Source organism: Tympanuchus pallidicinctus, unplaced genomic scaffold, assembly GCF_026119805.1.
Source record: "Tympanuchus pallidicinctus isolate F22 unplaced genomic scaffold, pur_lepc_1.0 scaffold9, whole genome shotgun sequence".
In the NCBI taxonomy this organism is placed as follows: Eukaryota; Metazoa; Chordata; class Aves; order Galliformes; family Phasianidae; genus Tympanuchus; species Tympanuchus pallidicinctus.
In genome coordinates, this window is record NW_026294813.1 from 23406275 (window position 1) to 23428866 (window position 22592).

General features: G+C 40.8%; 1 protein-coding gene across 3 annotated transcripts in view; it reads left to right on the forward strand.

Annotated features, from left to right (window-relative positions):
* The window catches only part of WDR7 (WD repeat domain 7), a 110947-nt gene that overhangs the window by 74120 nt on the left and 14235 nt on the right, over positions 1–22592 (forward strand). For all 3 annotated transcript variants that reach the window (XM_052670023.1, XM_052670026.1, XM_052670025.1), the window contains 4 exons: positions 8731–8848; positions 9541–9690; positions 10125–10207; positions 15066–15165. In XM_052670023.1, the coding sequence (XP_052525983.1) occupies positions 8731–8848; positions 9541–9690; positions 10125–10207; positions 15066–15165 (451 nt within the window). The remainder of the gene's footprint in view (positions 1–8730; positions 8849–9540; positions 9691–10124; positions 10208–15065; positions 15166–22592) is intronic.

Genomic DNA, 22592 nt, shown 5'->3' on the forward strand with positions numbered 1-22592 from the left:
TGAATAAAGATACAGATGGTTTAGGCTAGATTTAGCTGTCTTGTATATGTCTTGTACACCTGATCTCCTGGAAAAAAAATGTCATAGAATAATAGAATGGCTCTGTCATGTCTAGTGTAGCAATAAAATCTTTCAGATAAGTATTTGCAGCTGGGTCTAATGAGAAAGGAGTGTGTTGATTTCAGTGCAGGTCTTGGGCTTGCCTCATTTATGCAGACTAGATTCTCTTCTTGAAAGTGCCATTAATCACACCATCAAGTAGTCATAGCTAAACACAAAGTGAACTTACTAGGAGGACTTGAATAATAAAGGTAGTGTCCCGCACATTTTGTTAAGATCATGGAATTTTTGGATTTTATTGTTTGGAGTTTATTAGTGTGGCTTTGCAGCAGATTAGGGTTGTTATTGAGTATCCCTAGATGTATGAGCTGGGGCCCAAAGACAGTATATTTCTACTGGGGAGCTGAGTCTCACAATCCTTACTCTGTAGATCCGATTAATGACAACAGGACTATTTGTACAGTGAAGGGCTAGCAGTATAGTCTTCATTTTTATTATTGTTTGTTGTGAAACTGGCCACCTGGTCTGAAATTTACTATAAATTGCAAAGTAAATGTATTTTAATTTATTTGTTTTCCACCAAAAAAGCAAACAAACTCAGCTTGCTGACCAGTTTGAGTTCTGAATTTAGGTATGTGCAGATGGGATGTGTTTCCCAGCAGAATACAAACTCTCCAGTGTGTGAATCGTGGTAACGCTTTCCGTTTCAGTACAGCTTTCTGAATTTGCACTGATTGAAATTCTAGTGCTTTCTGTGTCTGGCACACAAAGTGTTGTGTGAATATTCACTAGGGGTTTTTTAAAAAAACATATTTAATGCTTAATTTTTTCTATATAGTGTTTTCTCCATAGTATTTTAATTAGTGACGTTCTTCTTTAAGTATTAATTATTAAATTACTTCATAAACCATACATTAATGTAGGAGCAGTTTCATTCTAGAAGACTTCATGACTCATCTGTGAAAGGTTTTTGCTCATGAAAAAATAACCTCTTGCTTCTGAAATTGCAGAGCTCAACATAACTGCTTATTTAGGTATTAATATTACTGCATTTCTTAAAATGTGGAGGCTCATTTTACAGTACATGATATTTTGCTTTGTGGCTTTGTTCATGCCTTCCAGGCTTTTGGATGTATTCTGAAGCTTGTAGGGGAAAAGAACTGTGTGTTAAAGGAGAAGAAAATGTTTATATAAAACTGCAGTAGGCATTTCTGTAGGGAATATTGATATATGTTAGAACTGTTTTGTTAGCATAAGGAGGGTCTGTGGTTAGCTTGCAGATATTTTTGTTTACAACACCACTGTAGTAACATTAGTTTAGATATTAAAAATAACATTCCTAATTGTTTTCCCGTTTTATTCTGAGCCTGTTGTTTGATACATTAGTAATTATTGTGTTTGGGGATTTTTTCTGTACGCTGTGCTGGATGAAACTATATGGTCAGAAGCACTTCTAATGATAAGCGTTATTGATGGGTATTTAAACTGTTGTTATAGTTATAAACAGTCTTCTGGTTTTGTCAAGAAGTTCTTTTGTTTGCAGCACTAACTTTGAAAACCACAAGCACTTGTAGTGGAAGTCCACATCATTAACCTTAGCGTTCAAGATCTAAACCTAGTTCTGAAAACTGCTATGTTGCAAGTTTTATTTTATGAATATGCTTAAAACTGTTTACTAATAAGCACACATAAACATTTTAAGTGATGGGTGCAGAAAGGAGCTGACTGCGTTTGTCTTAATGCTGTGTATGCATCCACCTGTGGGAGCACTAAGATTTGTACCTTTTGCATTGCATTAAGGGAGATTACCAAGTTTACATAGCAGTTTTGATTTCCTCAGACTGTGAAGGATGAGTGATTGTGGTGTGTTGAGGGCAGTTAGTGGATAAATCTGTACAAACTGGGTGAATATTGTTATCTGCCTGAACCTCGATTATTTTAGCTTGACAGAAGAAGCCAAGACATTTTACCTTCCCAAAGAATCTTGTGTGTTCTATTGTATTTAAATGTGGGCTTGCACAAACCAGTGAATACAGTTCTTCAGAAAGTAATTTTCATCTTGCTATTACATTCTCAGCTGTCATAAAGATTAGTATGGTTCTCTATACACAGAGCACTGAATAAATGAATGTATCAGCATGTAGCCTTGAGGAGCCCAATGCAATTTTCATGATGATAAATTGCATAATAAGCGAGAAAGTGTTTGCTTATTAATCCATAACAAGATTTAGATTGAAAATGGCCTGTTACATTCATGACAGATACAGTACTGACTGCAGACAGACTAAGATGGAAAGAAATGGAGCAACAATGTGTGCAGGGGGTTAAGTGTGCATCTTACCCTCCCGGTGCCCTGCTGAGCTGCCCCTTTTTGTGCCTGATTTACCGTGTACACAATAACAGTGCACAGCTGCCTGGCTTCTATCCCTGATGTTAAGAACGTTTTATGAAAGAGCTTTTATGTCAAGCTTGTGCTTTAAAAAAAAAATCACTTCACATTTATTGACGAAAAAAAAAAAAAAGAAAGAGGTGTTTTCTTTTTTCCCTTCTGAATTAAATATCTGAGCTGAAATCCAAAACGTGGGTGTTTATAACTCCTCCGCTCTCCCAGTTCATCCCAATCCCTGAAGGCTGCAGCAGGCAAGCCAGTGAAGCTGCTCAGGCATGAGGATTAAGAGTATTTTTCTAGCACTTATTAGGCTTTGATTTCTTGGCACAGGTGATTGTTGGGATCATTGCTGTCTGTAATTTTTGCTCTTTGGATTACAAGCTACCGTTTGATTCAGATCGTGATACTGTATACCAAAATGAACAACTTACGTTTCTGTCTGCATGTATGTTAATACACGTGTGTGTGGTAAATAATTAGACTAAATTTCTTCAGTTTTGACTGTAATTAGTGGAAACCTGTTTGTTTTATGTCTGTATACATTCTGCCTGTGAATGTACGTTATGTAATACGGACATGCCTAGTTTTCAAGTGCAGTGGAACAGCTTTGGAGTATTGCCTAAACAGTTGCTGAAATTCAGGTTTTTAAAGGACAAATGAGAGACAAATGAGTCCTTACAGTGAGGATGAGGAGGAGGCAGACGAATTCCAAGCTTCCCAGCTTCACGACAGGGAGGATGTTTGGTTCCTTCCCCTTTGTTCAGCCATTGCTTCAGTGCTGCACATGTAAACAGAAGGGGGTTTTTGAGGTGTATCGCTTGTGGTTCCTGTTAAATGAGATGGGATATACCAGTGGTTGCTGTTAAATGAGATGGGATATAACCAGTGGTTCCAGTCTTCGCTGCTTTCCCTCCCTCTTGCTTTAAAGGAGAGAAATGCATAGGAGCGCCTGTTTTGCAAATAGCTGCTTTCTCTCAAAGGCAAAACAGGCCCCACCTCTGCAAAAGACCCTCTGTGAAATCATGTACTTCATGATCTCTTTTCTGGCCTCTTTCTGTAGCTTCTCCTTGTCTGCGGCTGGCAGAAAACGTCTGGTAAATTTTCAGTTGTGGTGTCAGAACTGGCGATCTTTGCTGGGGTGTCATTAGGGTTTGATTCATTTGGATATCTGTTTTTTTTTTTTTAAATAAGAGATGAAGTCTGACTTTCGAAGGGTATGATGACCAAATTCAAGCAGACATCATATTCATTTTTAATAACTCAGATTATGAAATATGTTTTAGATTTAAAATACCTTACAGGTATGTTCCAAACTATTCCTTTCAACTACTTAAGAATCTAAAATTTTTCTGTATGTTTTAAAAGTGTCAGTTTCTATCTACATGCAAATTCTGATTTATTAACTTTTTTAATTGAGCAAGTTATGAGTAGAATTATTCAATTATGTAAACAATTTGGGTAACAGCTTCAAAACATACCTCCTAATGAGAATCAGCTTTTCCTTAAGAAAGCAGATAAAAAGCACAAATGAAAAACCCAGTTACGTGGAGTATTTGAACCCTGTTTTCTTCCTTCTGTGATTACCTTGGGATTTAAATCGGTGCACAGTGCTTGCCATTGCACAGACAGTGTCACAGACAGCAAAGCTGAAGGATGCAACCCACAGGTTAAGATCCTCAGCCCACCGAATTGTTGTTGCACTCGCATCAGTGCTACTTAATTACTGTGATGACCTGAGGATGGGGTCTGGCAGAAATGTGCTCCTTTGGAGAGCCTGCCTGAAGCACAGCCCTGATTGCATGGGCAAATAATGGGACACTGCCTAAAAGGGGTGTGTGTTCCCTCGAATGCCATCTCAGTGAAATCAAAGTAAGAACAATGCTCTTTCTTAATTGAAAAGGCAGCCAGAAGGAGATGATGGTTTTGGTGTATTGTCCTGTGAAGGGATGTCAGACACTCCGTACCACTGATGTGCAGGGCCGTGGCTGCCTGAGGCCGGGCGGCGCTGCCCACAGAGCACCTGGTCTGTAGGACCCACATAGGGACTCACTATGAAAGAAAATAATCCTGTTTATTAGATACGTTGTGTTCCAGTTTTGAGAGAAGGAGGCTGCTAGCTGTGTGGCCATACTTTCCCGAGAGTGCAGGAGTCTGGCCAGTGAAAATCAGCTCCTGGGAATCAGCTGGATGGCACATGTCAAAAGCAAATAGGTGTAGGAAAGCCAGCTTTCCTACTGTTTGGTACAGTTAGAATATCGTCTCTGGTATTAGAAATGTGTGCTAGAGGACAGGCTGTGACCATTTCGTCTGCTACACTCTTCAAAAATCAGTCCTGAAATGTCTGCTAACGGTGCATTGGGAAGACAGGGGCAGGAGGAGGACGAGAGGCACAACACATGTTGCCTCCTTGTGTGGGATGTACCGAAGTCCTGAAGCCCATCAGTACAAGAGCAGAAGTTTGGGTGCAAAAACTAGCGTTTCCCTCTATGCGTTAGTTCTGCATCTGCCTTTGTTTTGTTGGAGGTTTGGGCAGTGTGCCTGCCTTCTGAAGGAGGATGTGCAGGCCAGCTGGCCTGGCCCGGGGGTTAATCCCTGCCCGCATACTGCCACTGCTGAGCGATGCTAATGAATTAACAAAAAGCCTGTTGCTTTTCAGGAAAATGCACGCTTTACCAGGCACCCTGTAAGGAAGAGTGCTGCTGGCAGAAATATGAGGCCCTCTTATAGGAAAAGTACTGAGGCATTGAGGTTTCCATTGCTTTTGAAAGATAATGAGGTTGGTTGAACACCTCCCTTTGATACCATCTTCGCGTTTCATCACTTGTCTGTACAGTCCCTACGTGACTTTTTTTTAAGTTATATTCAAATTTGCTTTTCCAGACAAAAAGAGACATCTTCATAACTCTGTTGGTTTTCAAAACATTAATTTTAATGCATACGATAATGGTGGGGAATGGGAAAGGAAATAACAAACTTTGTATGCTATTTTTATGAGTTCAGATCTGTAAAATGGTTGTACCTTATCTTGTTGTTGCTTCAGAATAATAGTTCATTTGGTAGAAAACACTTTAACCACACTGAAGTTTTTTGTTGCAAAGTACCTGATTTGTAAGCTTCCAGTAAAAAAATATTCTTAAAGCTATTTTAGGGACACCCTTTAAAGAACAAACAAACACAAAACAACCTGCGTTCTGCAGACACTTGTTTCTGTTTTTTCAGACATAAATGAACAAAAGCCAACAGCAACAATTTGAGGCATGCATAAATAACTTAATAGTTTGTTTACAGAATGCCACCCCAGTCCTCCTGTCCAAAACTAGGAGTGGACTTGGCAGTCACCAATTTGACTTCATAATCTCCTGTTACTCTTCAACAAACATGTAGCTTTCCTTCAGTATCACTTCTAAGTAACACGAACGTGAGGTCTGGGATAAGACACGTTGGAATATGTGGTTTGTCAATTTTAGCTCCTGAAAATCAGGAGATCTCAAATGTTTGTGTTTCAGGGTAAATAGACAGACTAACCCAAATGTTTCTGGACTTCAGAAAAATGAGCTGATGCTTTTTCTTGCCGTTTTGAGTTTAGTATATTTGAGCTGCTTGTGCAGGTGGAATATGCAATGGGAAAAGCCCGTTGTTTGTAAGGTGTGGAGTGTCAGGAGTACAGGAAACATACGCTGTGATTTGTGCATGGCATTGTTTCAATTTCTCCTCTCTCTCGTTTATTTTCAGGGCAAGTGGAGTCTCACTCTGCTTTTAAAGCAGAACCTTGCTGACTCTGATAAACCAGTTTTTACCCATATGGAACCACACAGAGAGGGATGCAAGTGCAGAGTGTTTACGTTTCTTTTCACGATTATGCTTCTAATTCCCATGGCTTTCCTGCTAGAGAGGTTGCTTGCAGCCTTTTGATTTTGAGGAGCTTGCAAGGTGTAAAGGAGGCACAGCCAGCCAGCCCTGGGGAGGAAGGGATGGACAAAAATGGGTGCCCTCCTCACAGCTGTGCTGAGCAGCATCACCACCACTCTGACCAACAGCATTTGAGGCAGCACGCTGGATGAGGATTTGGAGCAGAGCGTTCCCACTCATCCATTTTAATAGCATTAAATGTGTAAAATGAATGCGATCACAGAACTGGAAACGGCAGCCCTTACTTCAATGAGTAATCCCTCAGAAAGCAGCATGAGTACATGGGTGTGTGAGGGCTGCAGAAGGAGACGTCTGGTTGTGATGGCTGTGCAGCTCTGCTGACAGCTGTGTGCTGCTCTGCAGGCATTGTGCTACGTGTTTTAATGAGTTACATCTTACCTAATTGGGCTGTCCTCTGTGTTTAGAAATGCATTATATTTTTTTCTGAAACCTCGGATTCTAGATAAGATGATTTCACTGCACTGGACTCATTTTATTGAATGAATTTTTACCTCATTTATGTTCTTTAGAGTATTAAACATCTGAAATCACAGGGATAGCAGAGATTTTATCTTCTTTCATGTAATGAAACGTTTTATTGTTAACACGCACTTAAATGACATGCTTACACTGAAGCAAATCTTCGTTTTTATTACATTCACACATATTTGTAATACAAACAGCTGGGATATATAAATTCCATTAAAATTTGATGGCAGTTTGTTAGACAGCGTTGTTCTCCTGCATGTTCTCAAAACTTACCCCCCGTGCAAAGGGAGAATCCCAGCTTCATCTCTGGTCTTCAGACAGAGATCGCTGCAGGTGGAGGTGGCAGCATGCAGGAAAGGACCTCATTTTTACAGGAAAATGACTAACCTGTCCATGTTGTTTACAGGCTAATATTTTGTTGTTGCTAAGCAGCAATGGTTGGGGAGCGGGGGGGTAAGTGAGGAGGCTACTTCTGGGTAGCATGGCTATAGCGGCAGGATTGTTTCAGGGCTGGCAAAGAGCTGTTTGTGGTGTTGCTTTTTTTGCTGCAGTATGCATGTTGGGCTCCAGAGGCTGTTTGTGCCAGGCTAATCCCACTGAACGCTGTGTCCCAGCTGCTTCTTCCCCGTCTGTAAAAGCCCAATTCCTTCTCAGAGGATGATCTTTCTTGGTTTCCACACAACCCTTTTCCTCCCATTTCCAGCTCCCACACCGCTGTTCTTTTCTGTTGGGAAAATGTTCCCTTCTGGTAATGGAAGCCAGGAGGTAAACACTGCTTTGCCATAATGCCCTTCCCCCATAGTATTAACTGAGCGCCTTCAAGTGCTACTGATTTTTGTATTCTGATTTTCAGGCAGATCGGATATAACTTCATACATTAGCTTGCTTTTCTGAAGGCAAAGAAGCTAAGAGCTCTTAGCCTGTAGAAGTACTTTCATTTTGGGCTGTGGATTTGGGTGTGGGTGCAGGAAGGATTTGTAGAATTTCTGGATAGTGTAGAGTTCGCCCAGCAAGAATGCAGTCTGCTGTGACATAGATAATGGTAGTTAAACAGTGATAGTTGAAGTAGTAGCCTTTTAAGAAAGGAAGCTTTCAGACAAAAATTAGATATGCATCTTCTTTGTCAGCTAACTTATTCTCTCAGTTATGACATAAGAGATATTACTTTTGATTAATGCAGCTATTGGCTACCTACTTTATTTTTTCTTAAATTTATGCTGCCATAGCAAATAAAAATGCTACATATGGAAAACTCAGATGCTAGTTAATCTCTGAGTGTTATTTGAAACACTGCAGAAAAACCTCGTGGTTAGAAATTTTTAAAGAGCATTTGAATAATTTTAGTAAGTAACATAAGGCATGGGTCCGTCATCTCTGCATGCTTCTGTAAGTCATGCACTAAAGCAAATTAAACTGAACAGATTCAGCGAGTTCAGTTCAAGAAGCCTCTTGCTTTAATCTCCTGAAACTAGTGCGTAGCTGAATTAAGTAGAATTACTATGAAAAGGATGTTTTTCAGCCAGAATTTAAGATTTTGTAGAAGTGTAAAACATAATTTCTTTGCAAGACATTCCTCATTTGCCTTGTCCTGGGCGCCGTGATATGTATTCAACACATACAGGTAATTTGTTAACAAGGCCTTTTTAACACTTGGGACAGATGCACATACTGTTTTCAATCTTCATGGTTAATTATTCGATTTTGTATTTGATGATAGAACACCCTGACTCCTAATCACTGCTCATTGTTGTGAGTCCATTATATTCTAACTGTTTGAGTGCTCCCGTTGACCTTGAACTGACATTATAAGCTGTTTCTAATCTCTTCACTCTATATTTCTAATGCTCCTTTTCTTTCTCCCTGCTTTGTCTGGCGCCGTTTAGCATCACAATGGGGCTGCCCCTGAGCCCGGCGGCTGACTCTGCACGCTCCGCACGCCACGCGCTCTCGCTCATCGCCACAGCCCGGCCGCCCGCCTTCATTACCACCATCGCCAAGGAGGTGAGCAGGGTGGTGAGCCCCTGTGGGACAGCAGTGAGCCGTCACACGTCCTGCCCTTCCTCCCCAGAAGGGGAAAAAGCAAGGATCGCGTTTGCATTGTTGACACACAAGTTACGATTGGGTTTATACTTAGCCGGTTATATCTTTGTCATATCGTGATCTACAGGTTGTCCAGACTTCAAATATTAATGTGTAAAAAATGCTACTTTTCCCCTCAGCAATGCAAACGCCACCCAGTTAAAAGTATGAATCGAAGCAGGATGGGGACTGAGCCGTGCAGGCTGGGGGCAAGGAGGGGGCGGTGCTCAGAGGTTGGTGTCGGTCGGCGCTGTCTTTCTGAGACTCATCTGAGTGAACCCAGATGCCTGGAGCTTTTGCTTAGCTAGATGTTCAGCAGCAGGCCACAAAAAGCCTGTTATAAAGCAGGCACCTGCTTCCTGAGGAAATACGAAGAAAAATGTCACAATTATGTAATCAAAACCCTAAGCATTTGCTCATTTTGACCTGTAGCTTCGTGAGGTTAAGTAATACTCAAAACAAAGGTAGACTTTTGTTTAAAAACTGCATCAGGGATGACCACTGGTGACTCATAATCAAAGCGAAGTAAAGCAAAGCACTCTCACCCCATGTAACGTATTTAGTAAGAATATTTAGCAAATCCAAGTTTGCATGTGTAACCCTGCTCCTTGTAGGTGCACAGACACACCGCCCTTGCAGCAAACACACAGTCTCAGCAGAATATTCACACCACAACTCTTGCTCGGGCTAAAGGAGAGATCTTGAGAGTCATTGAAATCCTTATTGAGAAGATGCCTACCGACGTTGTGGACCTTCTTGTGGAGGTAATGCTGTCGTGCCGTATGGCTTTGTGGTTTTGATGCAGTAATAAATAATGCCTTGGCCGGAACGGCATTGTGGCATTTGATTCTCTTGTGTACCATAAACCTTTTTAACTTAAAATGTTAAACACTTTTGTGGCATGATTGTGGGGGGATCAAGCGAGCAAGATAGTATGCTGGTGGTTACATGTGTGCTGGTGGGACTAGTACCTGAACATGCTGGGGGTCATTTGGACATGTTTAGCCTTCGTCTTCATTGGTGCCAACAAGTACTGGTGAAGAATGGTACAGGCAATGCAATGGTTCTGCAGTTTTGGTACAGATTTTAAATTTAGGTTTTGAAAATGCAGTGAGGCACAGAAATATTTTGTTTTTGCCTGTCAGAAACGTTACTATGAAGTATACAATGTCAGATATTTTCAACTTTCGTTTCCAAGGTTATGGACATCATCATGTATTGCCTCGAAGGATCTTTAGTTAAGAAAAAAGGTCTTCAAGAATGCTTTCCAGCCATCTGCAGGTAAGCTCTTCCTTTGTGAATAATGAGAACAAAATAATGGGGGTCTCTGGCAAGATGCATTTCATACTTGGAGTGGAACATACTTGCTTCTTACAACAGCAAATCAGAAGAATGGTTTTTAGCTTACTTCTAATATTCTTTACAGATTTTAGTTTTCTGCCACATCTGACAGATAGGAACCAGAAAAGAGAAGTGTTAACCAAGTATTGTAAAAGTCCAGAATGAGGAAAACACTGTGCAGTCTCTTGGAAAAACTGTCCTGCTGCCCTGTCATGCATCCTAGCTGCAACAGCTGCACAAGCACACCAAATTAATTGGGCAGCTTTCTTTCAAAGGGTTTATGAATATCTTTGTTGCTGTTGTTGCAGAAATGATAATAACATTCTTGAGTAACAAGCTAGATTCCAATATGTATGACCTGCTTGAGTGAATTAATTGACATAATAATGTACAGGCTGCAGAAGAAAAATGGACTAAGATGGTGACAGCAGAAAATAAGGATTTGGTTTGGAGGTTTAGGGGAGCTTAGTGGTGGATTGTTTCCAGGTACAGGTAGCTTACGTTGTGTTGACTTCCCCAAACACCTTTGAGCTGAATTGCTGTCTGTTCCTAAGCTGAAATGAAGCTGTGAGCAGCCAGCTTAAGCTACATGTCAGCTCTCGAGGCGAAGGTGGGCGTAGAAGCTCTCTTGCTTTCATTTCTAGATCTGTTGTCAGCAGCCCAGTCCTTCAGGAAAGTGTGCTCTCCTACTGGGAGCCTGGCCAAATAGCAAAAAAGTATCTAATTCACAGGAAGCCTAGGTCTGTCTCTGCTCTGCTCTCTGAAATGTCCTCCAGTGGGGAATTTTGAAAATAAAAGTTGCATCCCTTAATGGCAATAGCTGACTGCTGTTGCAATCTGTCTGTGTGATCTGTCAGTCAGTTGTTGGCACAGCCCTGCAATTTTGGGCGAGCCTCTCAGGCCTGCTGGAATTTTCTCCTCTCCCACCACATCCTTGAGCTCTGAGCAGATTTGGGAAGCAGGGAATGAAAGCTGAATTCAGGTAACGCCTGCTGGGGGGCAGATGAGCCCTGTGGCAGGAAGCAGGACACAAGGGCTGCTATTGAACTGTTTTTTAAAAAAATTTTTGAAGCTCTCATGCTGATGCAGGAGAGGCAATTGAAATTAAACCTCTCAAAATCAGAAGAGCTCTGCTGGTTTCTTTAGAGTGTGCAGATTCCCAGCCCCACTGATCTGGGAAGGGAGCTGAGCACCATTACGTGCTTTGGTCCTGGGATGTTTCTGCTTGGCTCTGAGCCTCTTTAACAGTAAAATGCAATTTATAACATGTAGACACACAACAGCTTAAGACTATGATGAATGTCCCAGTTATACCATTAAACCAGTACGACCAATAAATTGTAACTTTTGTCTCTCCACCATTACATTTTAATTTAATAAGCTATTAAAATATTGAGTAGTTTCAAGAAAGGAACTATTATTCTGTTGACAGATAAGACACTGATAGAAGTAGTTTTCCTTCTTCTTGGTACTTTAAAAGGCTTAACGTAACACATAAATGCAAGGGCAAGTGGGAATTAGTGCAAAAAATCTTCCCTTTCCTGTTGTACTTTTATAGTTATACATTATCTTAACGGATTGTTAAATTACAAGTAATATTTCCTATTATACATAGTTATAGCCATTGTAAAAATGATACAGCACCCCACTGACGTGGTCATTCAGCCCAATGGAAATTTTCATAACATTTTAGCAAGTTGTTGAGCATCTGGAGAGGGTCCAAGTGGAAGCACTTTGACGTAATCCTATTATTAATTCTGTTAATATCTGCTGCCCTTTCTGCTGACCTGCATTATATGCACACCTGTTGTGATTAAATTGTGTAGTTGCCCAAATACTTTCATTAGGTGTGCATTCTTATTCATAGCCTCCCATAGGGCATTTCTGCAGTGCTCTGTAATGACAAATATTTTGCTTGTTTGTCCCTTTGGAGGGGCGTTCATATTTTCATAGAACAGTAAAAACCCACAGCTGTGAACAGCAGTGTGCTGTGTTGAAGTACCAGATTCTTTCCTTTTTTCTTTTTCTTTTTTCTTTCTGTTGTACAACAGCAGCAGTCTATTGCTAGTTGCTGTGAGCATGACTCAGTCCTGATACGTGGTGATGAGGTAGATCCATCACCATGCAGAGTATTTCATTGCATGTGACTATGATGTGCGTTTTCTTTTCCCATTAGTGATATTTTCTTAAAAGGGGGTTGTATTACCTTTTGGCATCCTCACTACCAACCCATTTCTTACAAAAATGGAAGTGTTGAAATGCAGTGCAATATGCATGAGATATTTCTGAATTTCTTTAAAATTTTGAGGGCTGATATTGAGAGCAACAAAATTCTGTTCAAATTCAGCATTATCCTGATTCAGCAACTACACAAAGCTGAGTGGTCCCTGATGGACTGCGTTGGGTCAGGTCATGCATTTAGTACAGTTTGCTGACTTCAAACCTTCTGTGTAACAGCATCATCTCACATGGGAGTATAGATTAAATTTACAACAACAACTATTTTAGATTGCTTTTTACTAAGAAGCAGACTTGCAGAGAGTACATCAAGAATTAGACAAAGTGAGGTTGTACAACAACATTTTATGCATTGATTACTTGTGGAAACTTAGAGCACAACTGAAGGAATTCAAGGCCACTGGTGAAAGGTACCTTCCCTTCTGCTTGGTGGTTTCTCAACTGGTCTTTCACAACTTTCTGTTTGCTAGCTAGTGCACAAGTTCTTTGGACAAAGATTTGGAGCATTTGAGCATTCTGACAATACAAATGCTTGGCTTTTCTCTCATTGGCCATCTGTCCTATTCCCAAAGACAGTTTTCAGTTGGGAAGCGCAGGGAGAAAGAGCATGTGAGATGCAGCTCACCCTTAAGTTTGGAGGCTGAGTTGCTACCAGAAGAGCAGCACTGTTTCTTTGGGTCCAGCAGCATTCCTCCAGCAGTTAAATTAAGCTGTCTCTTGGCTGACTGAAGTTTCCTTGCTGAGCAGTAATGGAGCAGCACTCAAAGTGAGGTTTCCATTAAGATGCCAATGGTGGATATGGATGCATCAGCTAGGCTTGCAAAAATGGATCTGTAGCATAGCCGAAATATATGCTGGCATATCATTCTCTATTCAGCTCTGCCATTTAGAGGTTTAAAAAGGGAGGCAGAGGATTAAAATACTTAAATCTGTGGATGCTGCAACAATACTAAGCCAAAAGATAAAGAGGAAAGCGAAAGGGCTGACAACTGAATGTCAGCTGAAGGAGTAATGTTTTTTATAAAATTAAGCTCAAAAATGTCTGTTTTCATGAAGCTTTTTCCTGCAAACAGTCTGTTGTTATGTAGACTGATGGATTCTTCTCAAAGAGAAATACTGACTCAGCTCTCAGTCTAAATGGGCATTTAAATGCAGTAAGAGGAGAAATGCTGTATGCTTGCATATAACAGTATGCAATATTCTCTTTCTAAATCTGTTGAAGAAGGCAAGTGGACTGTGCCCATTCAGTGCTATAATGGTAATAATAGGGATTTAAAACTTCTTATGTATAAACCTTTTGTTGTGTTTTGTTTCACTTGTAATGATACGTAGTGTGTTTTTCTGTAAGTTTAAATATAAATCTTGAGTTTGCTGGTTACACAAAAGAGCCCTACAGATAACCTGCCTGGTCAACTGTGGCACCACTTTGTGTTGGTGATTGCAACTTGATATAAAACAGGGAAAATAGTGAAGGCTATGTTATTGCAGCCCCACGTATTATCCACGTGTGATGGATAACATGCCCAGTGCCTAATGCTGTAGGTAGGGAGGCATCCACATGCTGTGGACGCTGTGGATGGCTGCATATCCACGGCACTGGGCACATCCTGGAGCACCTGGGCTTAGTCTTTTAGTTAGTCTTGCTTTTTGTTCTGCATCAAAACAAATGCTTTTCATTTCCTTACTTTAGTTGGCTTAACACCACGTTTCATGCTGTTTTTCTTCCCGACTGCTAACGTGTGCCATAGAAAAGAGTGTATCAGCTGTGTAAGAGAGTTGTTGCTATGGCACTTCGGGAATCCTTAAGAGCATGGAGATGGTTCGTTACAAGATTTCCAGTTCAAGCCATAAATGTGGTCAGCAGTATATTATGATAGAACAATTTTAGCAGGCTCTGCTATAGTTTGCTATAATGAACTTTAACTGTAAAATAGAAGTTTAAAAGGGCATGCAGTTGACAATTTTCGCAGGTCTACTTTTCCATTTAGAAGAAAAGTGCAAGTATATTCCCAAGTAGTTCGGGGGGTTCTCTGAATATTGCAGCTGTTTGTGTTCAAATCAATGGCATACACTCCTGCTGTATTTCAAGGGCTACCACATGCTTCTCAGCTCCTTCTCGCCTGAACAGTGTTACAGGATTACAGCTGATTTGATGACTTGTCCTTTTTTTGCTTTTAAGTCGCTCAGTATGTTAGGATTGTCTTCTTCAACCACTGGCATCCAGGTTATGGTGGTGCTGAGCTGTGAACAGCACAAGCAGATGGATATTCAGGGATATTCAGCCTATTACATAGGCTGTTCCCAAACTCATCAGAGTTGTTTAACCACATGGTAACAAAACCAAAATTGAACAAATGTATTATATCTCTGCAGTGATGTATCAAGCATCAGTTAGCTTTGTTTGGTAAATGCCAACAATGAAAAGTGGCAGCTGATGGATTTCCAAATGAAATCTCTGTTCCCATGTTAACATTAGTTAACCAGTGGCATTGCAAATTAATTTTAACATCATGCAGGCAGGTCAGTTCTCACCTGTTACTTGTTATGATGTTCAATTCAGGTTCTACATGGTCAGCTATTACGAGCGAAGTCACAGAATAGCAGTTGGAGCTCGCCATGGTTCAGTGGCCCTCTACGATATCCGGACTGGGAAATGTCAGGTAAATAAATCACTGTGACTTCCTCCCCATAAAGCGTGGAAGTTATTGAAAGGAAAGAGCAGTGAGCTCTACATTTGTTGACATGCTGGGCTGCTGGAACATTATGGATAATGCTGAGGGGATCAATAGTTTAATGAAGGACTCAAGGTGTATAGGGCCCTACTGTCTTCATTCACTGGAACTGAATGGGTGCCACTGATGGGTTAATAATGAAAGCCTAAAGTTAGGTGATGGCCATGCTCTGAAATAATTGAAAAATCTGATTTTAAAAAGTTAGACTTCATAGAAGTCACAAAGGAAATCTACTGATTGTTTCCTCCTAGAACTCCTCTCTATTAAATGGCATAATGCTTCTGTTTGAGTATTTACTCTTTTCTGATATTAAACAAGATACGTGTTTTCTTACCAGTAACCTAGAAGAGGATATGCTTGAGGATAACACTGAAATGAGGGCTTGATTTGAATTTGCTTAGAACTAAAAATGTTTAAATAACAAAGCATTTACCTTTTTTGAAAAGTTTGAATGCTCTTTACTATTCCTCATGCTATGTGAGTAGCTTTTACTCCACACTGAATGTCAGTAGTAAAGCTGGAATAAAGCACCAGCTTTTGAATCTGCCTTATTAGTTGGTTTTGTTTGTTATTGTTTGTTTTGGCTTCAGGATTTCTTTGGTCTAAATATAATGGTTTTGTGTAAAAATGCTTTTTGTTTCCTAACTTGGACTAAAAGCACAAATCCTTAGTCCTTTGAAAGTATTATAAACAAGGTAGAATGGATTTCTTCCTGGTGAATCTACAGTGTCACTTAATACTTTGCTGGCAGAACTGTGTTCTTTGGTACGTCTGGTTCATTTTGTCTTTGAAGTTCTGTCTTTCATTTCACAAATCTAGCAGCTGACAGTATGGTATGTTTTGGTATTTTCTGTTAAGACAGCTGTCTTGTGGAAGCCGAGCTGGCCAAATTTGTTTTAAAAAAAGGTATAGGCAAAGAGTATCGGTAGGCTGTTCTATTTTGTTTTACATTGTCATTTGAATCATGATTTATTAATTTAACTATAAAATTGGTCCACAAGAACTGCTATTTATTGATCTATGAGATGTACTGAGCATTTTCGCTGCCTTGCAGTCTGCTATCAGCACCTAGCCATCATTATGCCTTGCTGCACAGAGGTCTGAATTTCCTTTTTCACATACACAAGCTGCATTACTTTTTTCCCAGCTATTCAGCAGCCAGCATGACAAAGCATCTGGTTGCTGGACGTCTCCTTCTGGCCATTAAGAGGCAGTGACCATGTTTCCTCGCTTTTTGTATCATTACACTGAAAATTAAGAGCATGAAGTCCAAATAAGCCTGTGAAGTCTTGTCATTTCAAGCTAATGGTTAATTCTTTGTCATTCTGCAGAGGGAAAAAAGAAAGAAAAAAAAAAAAAAGGGCACAACTATATACTTCTTCTGTTCACTCTGTCTTCAGGGCACAAGGAGATAGGTGACAAAGCCTATCATTCCTTTTAGTGGAAGTATGTAACCAGCGTTACCATCCTTGCATTTAAACCTTTGTCTAATTCATACTTCATCTACAGAACTGGTTCCAGGTGGTTTATCAGTACATGGAGTAATTCTGAATTTTTTTTCTTGTCACAGTGCGAATTCCAGGTGATTCTGTGTAACAATGTGCACAATCTGATTGCTACAGCAGTTTTGCAAAAGCCCAGAGGTGCTGACAGGCAGGACAGAAGTGTGCTCATAGCCGCATGCATGTCCGTGGCAAGACCTTCCATGAAACCATCCCTCTGACTTGATTTGCGCTGGTTTGGCAGGCGTACTAAAACACCTTCCCTTCTTTTCACTTTTTTCTTCAGTTCTTTTACAATGGTGTGGTCACCACCATCTGTCTATGCTGAAGGTGATTGTGCATAGCTGACGTTTGCAACCCTTTTATCCAAAGTGCTGTCTCTTCCATGTTAGCTGACGTCCTGTTGTGTTGGGTTCCTGGAACTAGCCCCAGATTTCTGCCAGTAAATTGCCTGAATAATTCACTGCCTTAATTTGATGTGTTGGTGAATGTGCACAATACTTGTTTTCTTGCTTTCTTAGTAAGCTTCTATGGAGAGCAAGGATAGGTAAGAAAGGGGTCCTTTGCAGATTTTATTATTATTCAAAAGATCAGAGAAATCTGCTGAGAGACAGATAGATGACTATTAGGAAGCAACGCCATCTGTTGGATACAAATTTCTTATCCCAAATCCAATCTTTCAAGTTATTTCTCGTAGTTAAAGATTTCAAGCTGCTTAGGAGACACGAAATAAATACAGGATTGTGGAGAAAAAAATGTTTCAGAAGGCTCAGCTTTTTGTTTTCTTGAAGTTCAAAATATTTCAGTTGGTTTGCTCAAGCATCAATTAGAGCATGTAGCTGGTTAGCAAAAGTTTGAAGTAGACATGAGAATTTTTTTTTGTTTATCCTCATCATAATTGCACTCATCATTAACTGAGGTGGGAGCTGAAATGGGCACAAGGGGAGTGCAGTGAGCCATGTGCATTGCAGGGACACCTCTGTGGGACAGCAGGCTGCAATGCCTGAGGAACACGGGACTTGTGGACATCCTCTGCTGTGCTTGGAAAGGGATTCCAGAATACCGATGGGTTAAAAATCAAGGGCTGGAAGTCTTTCATGTGTTCCCACAGCGGTGTAATTATGGTTATTTAAGTCTTTATTCCAACACTGACCTTTAGCTTAAATAACCATTTCCTTTCCTTGGCTGTTGCCCTGTGCTTTTACAGCCTTTGTTCCGTATGGTGAAAAGAATAGAGGACTTCGAAATTCCCTTCAGAAGGTACTCTGTGTTTTATTTCAACATCTTTAGACATACTTTTTTTGTTTATTCCAACCATACTCCCTTATTTCCTTCCTTACCTTTGGGAAAGCACAGAAGTGCAGAACTTTGAATGGCTTTTTACTGGAATATTTTCCAAAATGAAACTTCATTTGCTTTACCACCGAAGCCATCCGAAAACATCACCACCGCCTCCTGCGGGTCCAGGGAGAACGAGTGCTACGAGGAGCACTTGGAAGCAATCAATCCCATCCATCTTGTGCATATCAAACTACACAAACTCTGCTCGCTCAGCACAAGAGCAGGACCCTTCCTCCCTGCCCGGAGCAGTGCTGCAGGGCTGGCGCAGGTCCGCTCACCCCACGGTGCCAGAGCCCTCTGCATGAGAGCAGGGCTGCAGCACGCGCTGCTCCCCGCTGCTGGGGGCTGCCCTGAATAATTCATGAAAATATAATCCAATAACTTACGGCTGTGCATACAGAAATAGTTAACGTGAGGAAAATAAGGCTTAAAAGGTTTTGGTTTCGTATCCGTCGTGCTAAAAAAAAAATAAATCCAAATATTTCAATCTCGATAGCAAGGTCGGTGTAGTGTGGCTGTTTGGTATTGCTGAGATTGTCGCTTCACCACTTATACTTTATAAAAAATTCTGTGGCAGTTGCCAGAAGCAGAACATGCCTATCCTAAGTGAGCGCCCAGTTAAATGTGGTTATGTTATTTTTACACGATAGGTGAAATAGGACAGGAATTTTATCATGCCCTGGAAGGAGGAAGGGAGTCCTTTTTGGCTGGAATAATTGAAAACAGAAGCATTTCATGAGCTTTTTTCCTTCCAGCATATTTTCACTTTGTTTTCAAGAAAGGTGGTTGTACACAATGACTGAGAAATTACATCTAATGATTAATAGAATGATGGATGTCAAGAATCACCTTTTCTAACAAATAATAAATCAACATTCACATGTGATAGTTTTTTTTTTCTGGAGAAATTTACAATATTAATATCACTTATTTAACAAGGTGTCAATTATTAATACTGCCAGGAAAACGCTGCCTCAGAGCCAGTTGTCTGTGTTTTCAGTATTTTGTGTTTGGTTTGCATCACTGCTATTGCACAGATGCATCTATTAATGCGTGATTTCCACTTACTAATTTAAAAGACGGATCACTAATTATCGTACTCCAAATTTTAAGCTGCTCTGTGTTGAACTCTTTCTTTCAGGTATATGTCTTATTCATTTCAAGGGGTTTGGATTTGAGTTTATTTTTAAGGATATAATTGGACTGAAAATTACACCCAGGCTGTGTTCTGTCATGAGCTTTCCAAATACGTATTTTTTGGTATCTGATTTCTTCCGTGATTTAATATCGAGGTTGGGCTCTGCCCCCTCCTCTCCTATTATTCGATATTTTCCAAGCCTTGCTCCGTTCCGAGGGCACGGCTTTACAGCAGTGCAAGTTTGCATCCACTTGTTTTTAGGGTGCCCTCCGCAGCGTGCTGCGGGGAGCAGCGCCGGGCAGTGTCCTTCCCATGGCTGTATTGATTTGCCCTTCAGCTGTTTGCAGTGCATAGAGAACCCAGGGCCTTGTTGTTGATTATCTACACAATGTCTCGGTGAACATTATTGACCCATTGCCGCTTACTGCCTATGGCTCTTGATTTTTCACACCGTCTCCATGACACTCATAATAAAGCATACTATCTTATTGCTACCCTGCTCTGGAAGCCAACTGCTCTACCCGTAGAACAACAGCTGCCTTTCTGGAGAGCGTTTTATTTTATGTGGGGCAAAGATTTGCTGCAATTTTCAGGCTCTGTGCCGTTTTGGTGTGGACCTGCATTTGGTAGCTGAGCTCCATCCTGAAAGATGTTTGCTTTCTTGCAGAAAAAGCGTCTCGTTTGATCTTGCATCATTTTCTTGCAGATTGGAGAGGCGCTTTGTGAGGGTCTGCGTCAAAACTGCATTACAATAATCAAAACATTCCACGTCGGCTTAAAAAAAATAAAATACTGCTAGGAAATGCAAGACAATATTAAAATGTCAGGATCGCTTTTAAAGTGCTCAGACATTAAATTCCAAACTGATTGTGGCAAATATCAAATGACAGAGCTTTTTTGCTATAGCTAGTAAGTGAGCAGCTTTTTTTCAAATTCATTGAATTGTTCTTTATAGTAAAATAACTTGCTTGACATTATGGAGGTAAACACTCTCTAATAGTGACATCTGTTGCAATAACACTATTTTAATTTAGATTGTTACTAGCTACCACTGGGGCAATGGAAGGCTTTCTTTGTTTTTACATATTTACCAGTAGAGGAAATTTACAGTATTTAACTGCACTAGGAATTCTGTTGTGAAGCTTAAATTAGAGTTATTTAAAATATTAGCTAAACTTTGACTTACTTTAGTCAATTTTTATCAGTGAATCTGCTCAGCATTTTCCATCATGGGAGAAGTGGTGATTTTGTGAGCCCTTCGCAGCCACATTTCCTGAGGCAAATGGTGGGACGTAAGGGATGCGGAGGAGGACCGGCGTTGTACTCAGTCAGTGAGCAGCCTTCTGGGGAATGCAGCGCTGGGGGAGGACCCGGCTTCTTTGTAAGAGCAGATATTTTATCTCTTTTTAATAGTGCCTAGTACCACATCCATCAGTGTGGCATCAGCAGTCTCCAGAGCTGCATTTAGTAGTTTGCCGTGTATTCATCACTGGAGACGTCTCTCTCAGGAAAGCCGAGCTGGAGATGGTGGGAGCTGACTGACGGGTGGATGGGGGTGGGAGTGGAGGCTTGGAAGAGTCCCTGCAGCCTCCTGTGTGGGGCAGAACGCTCAAATCCAGCACTGCGAGGCAGCGACTGCTTTCAGAACATCATCGGTCTTGGTCTTAAATTTTCAGTGGTGGAAACTACGGGAGTCCCTGTGATTTGTTTCAGTAGCTAACCACTGAGGGTAACCAGCTGTGAGCTCCTTGGCTACATCACTGAGGGCTCTTCACTTTGGCTGAAAGTCCCAGTGCGCATTTTATTCATGAAGTTTTTTGTTTGGAAAAGGGGATTGTTTCTGTTGCAATCTATTCTTTTGTCTGAGGAGAAAACTCAGTTTTAAGTGAGGTTATGGAAGTGTGCAAGTAACATGTGGTGGGTATAACCTTGCCTATGTATTATGTTTTTTCCAGAAAGAGGACATTAATTATCATTTTAGTCCTTCGGTGTCTTCATTTGTCTGTTCATTTCCAGACCTCAGTGTCAGAGATGAGACAGAGATCTTCAAATGAACGAAATGAGGCAGCTGGAAATGTGTGTAGGAAGTGGCCCGCAGGTTTGGGATGTCAGCTGTAACATGCTGAATTGCAGTGCAGGTATTTGGTTTTGTATTGGTTTTCATGGCCTGGTAAGTGTGAGAAATTAATGCCCCAAAGGTAAAAAAGTGATTGGTTGTTCTGCTGATGCCAGGTGGCTGTTTCCAAGGATGAGCTGAGATGCAAAAAGGACAAATGTGTGACCAGGGATGCCAGGGCTTTCCACTGGTGAACAGCTCAAGGATCTCCCTGAGCAGAAGGTCATGAGGAGGGGCTTATCCCATGGGACATGTCATGGTGGCCTGGGGACCTGGGACCCATCTTTCAGAGGCAGCACTAAATGGTAGCACCCAATCTCACGGAGTTTGTTGAAGTGCTCTACCCAAATAGGTTCTGCCCCGAAAATGTGAAATCTACGTTCTTCTTAAAATTCATATTCTGCTTGTTTGTATAAATTTCCTCTCATTTCTGCTTCTGAAGAAACTGATTGATAGCTAAAAAGAAAACTCTATGGCTGAAACCAACTCTACTTTTTTCCTATTTAGGTTGCAGATTAATCGTGCTGTGCTCAAAACTGAAAACCCCAAAAACATAGTGCATGTAAGCTTGTCCCATGCCCTTAATTCCATTTTGAACAGAAACTATCTTAAGAAAAGGGTGAATAAGAATAACATTAAAAAAAAAAAAGTTGCTAAGTAATTGAGGTAATGCATGTGTGATTTTTAAAAACCTTGTTTCCCCTTTTTTCTGTGTGTTCTCACCCAGCTTTTATGCTGGATAATAGGAAGCTACCGACACTGAAATAGGCAGGTATTTGCTGAAATTGACTCTGTTGTTTCTGTCTGTTTCTGTTTTATTCATTGTTATGCAGAGATGGTCCTCTGTAGGCAGACCTTTTATTTGTACAGCTTTAAGACCCAGTGTGGTTCTTGGTTGCTGGAGCACAAGGGTGTGTTTGTAACAATCCGTGAAACTCATTCTGTGTAGCGCTTTGTCTGCTGACTTGCTTAGTAACAAAAAGGTGCTTGATGGTGTGAAGTCCCTCTCCACTTAAAGCGAGCTATTTCAGCAGGGTTTTTTGAGCAGTCAAAGCTTTTGAGCGTATGCAGAGCTCCCCTTAACTGAGTCATAGTTATCAGGTATTGCAAAGGTTAAGCTTTATCAGCTGCACAAAAAAAGGTTGAGGTTTCATCAAAAACTTCCATCCGCACAACCTGTCGACCACAATTTGATGATGATTATTGATTATTTCACAGCCTTTCACTCACTCTGGCACTGCGGCCAGCCTTGATATAC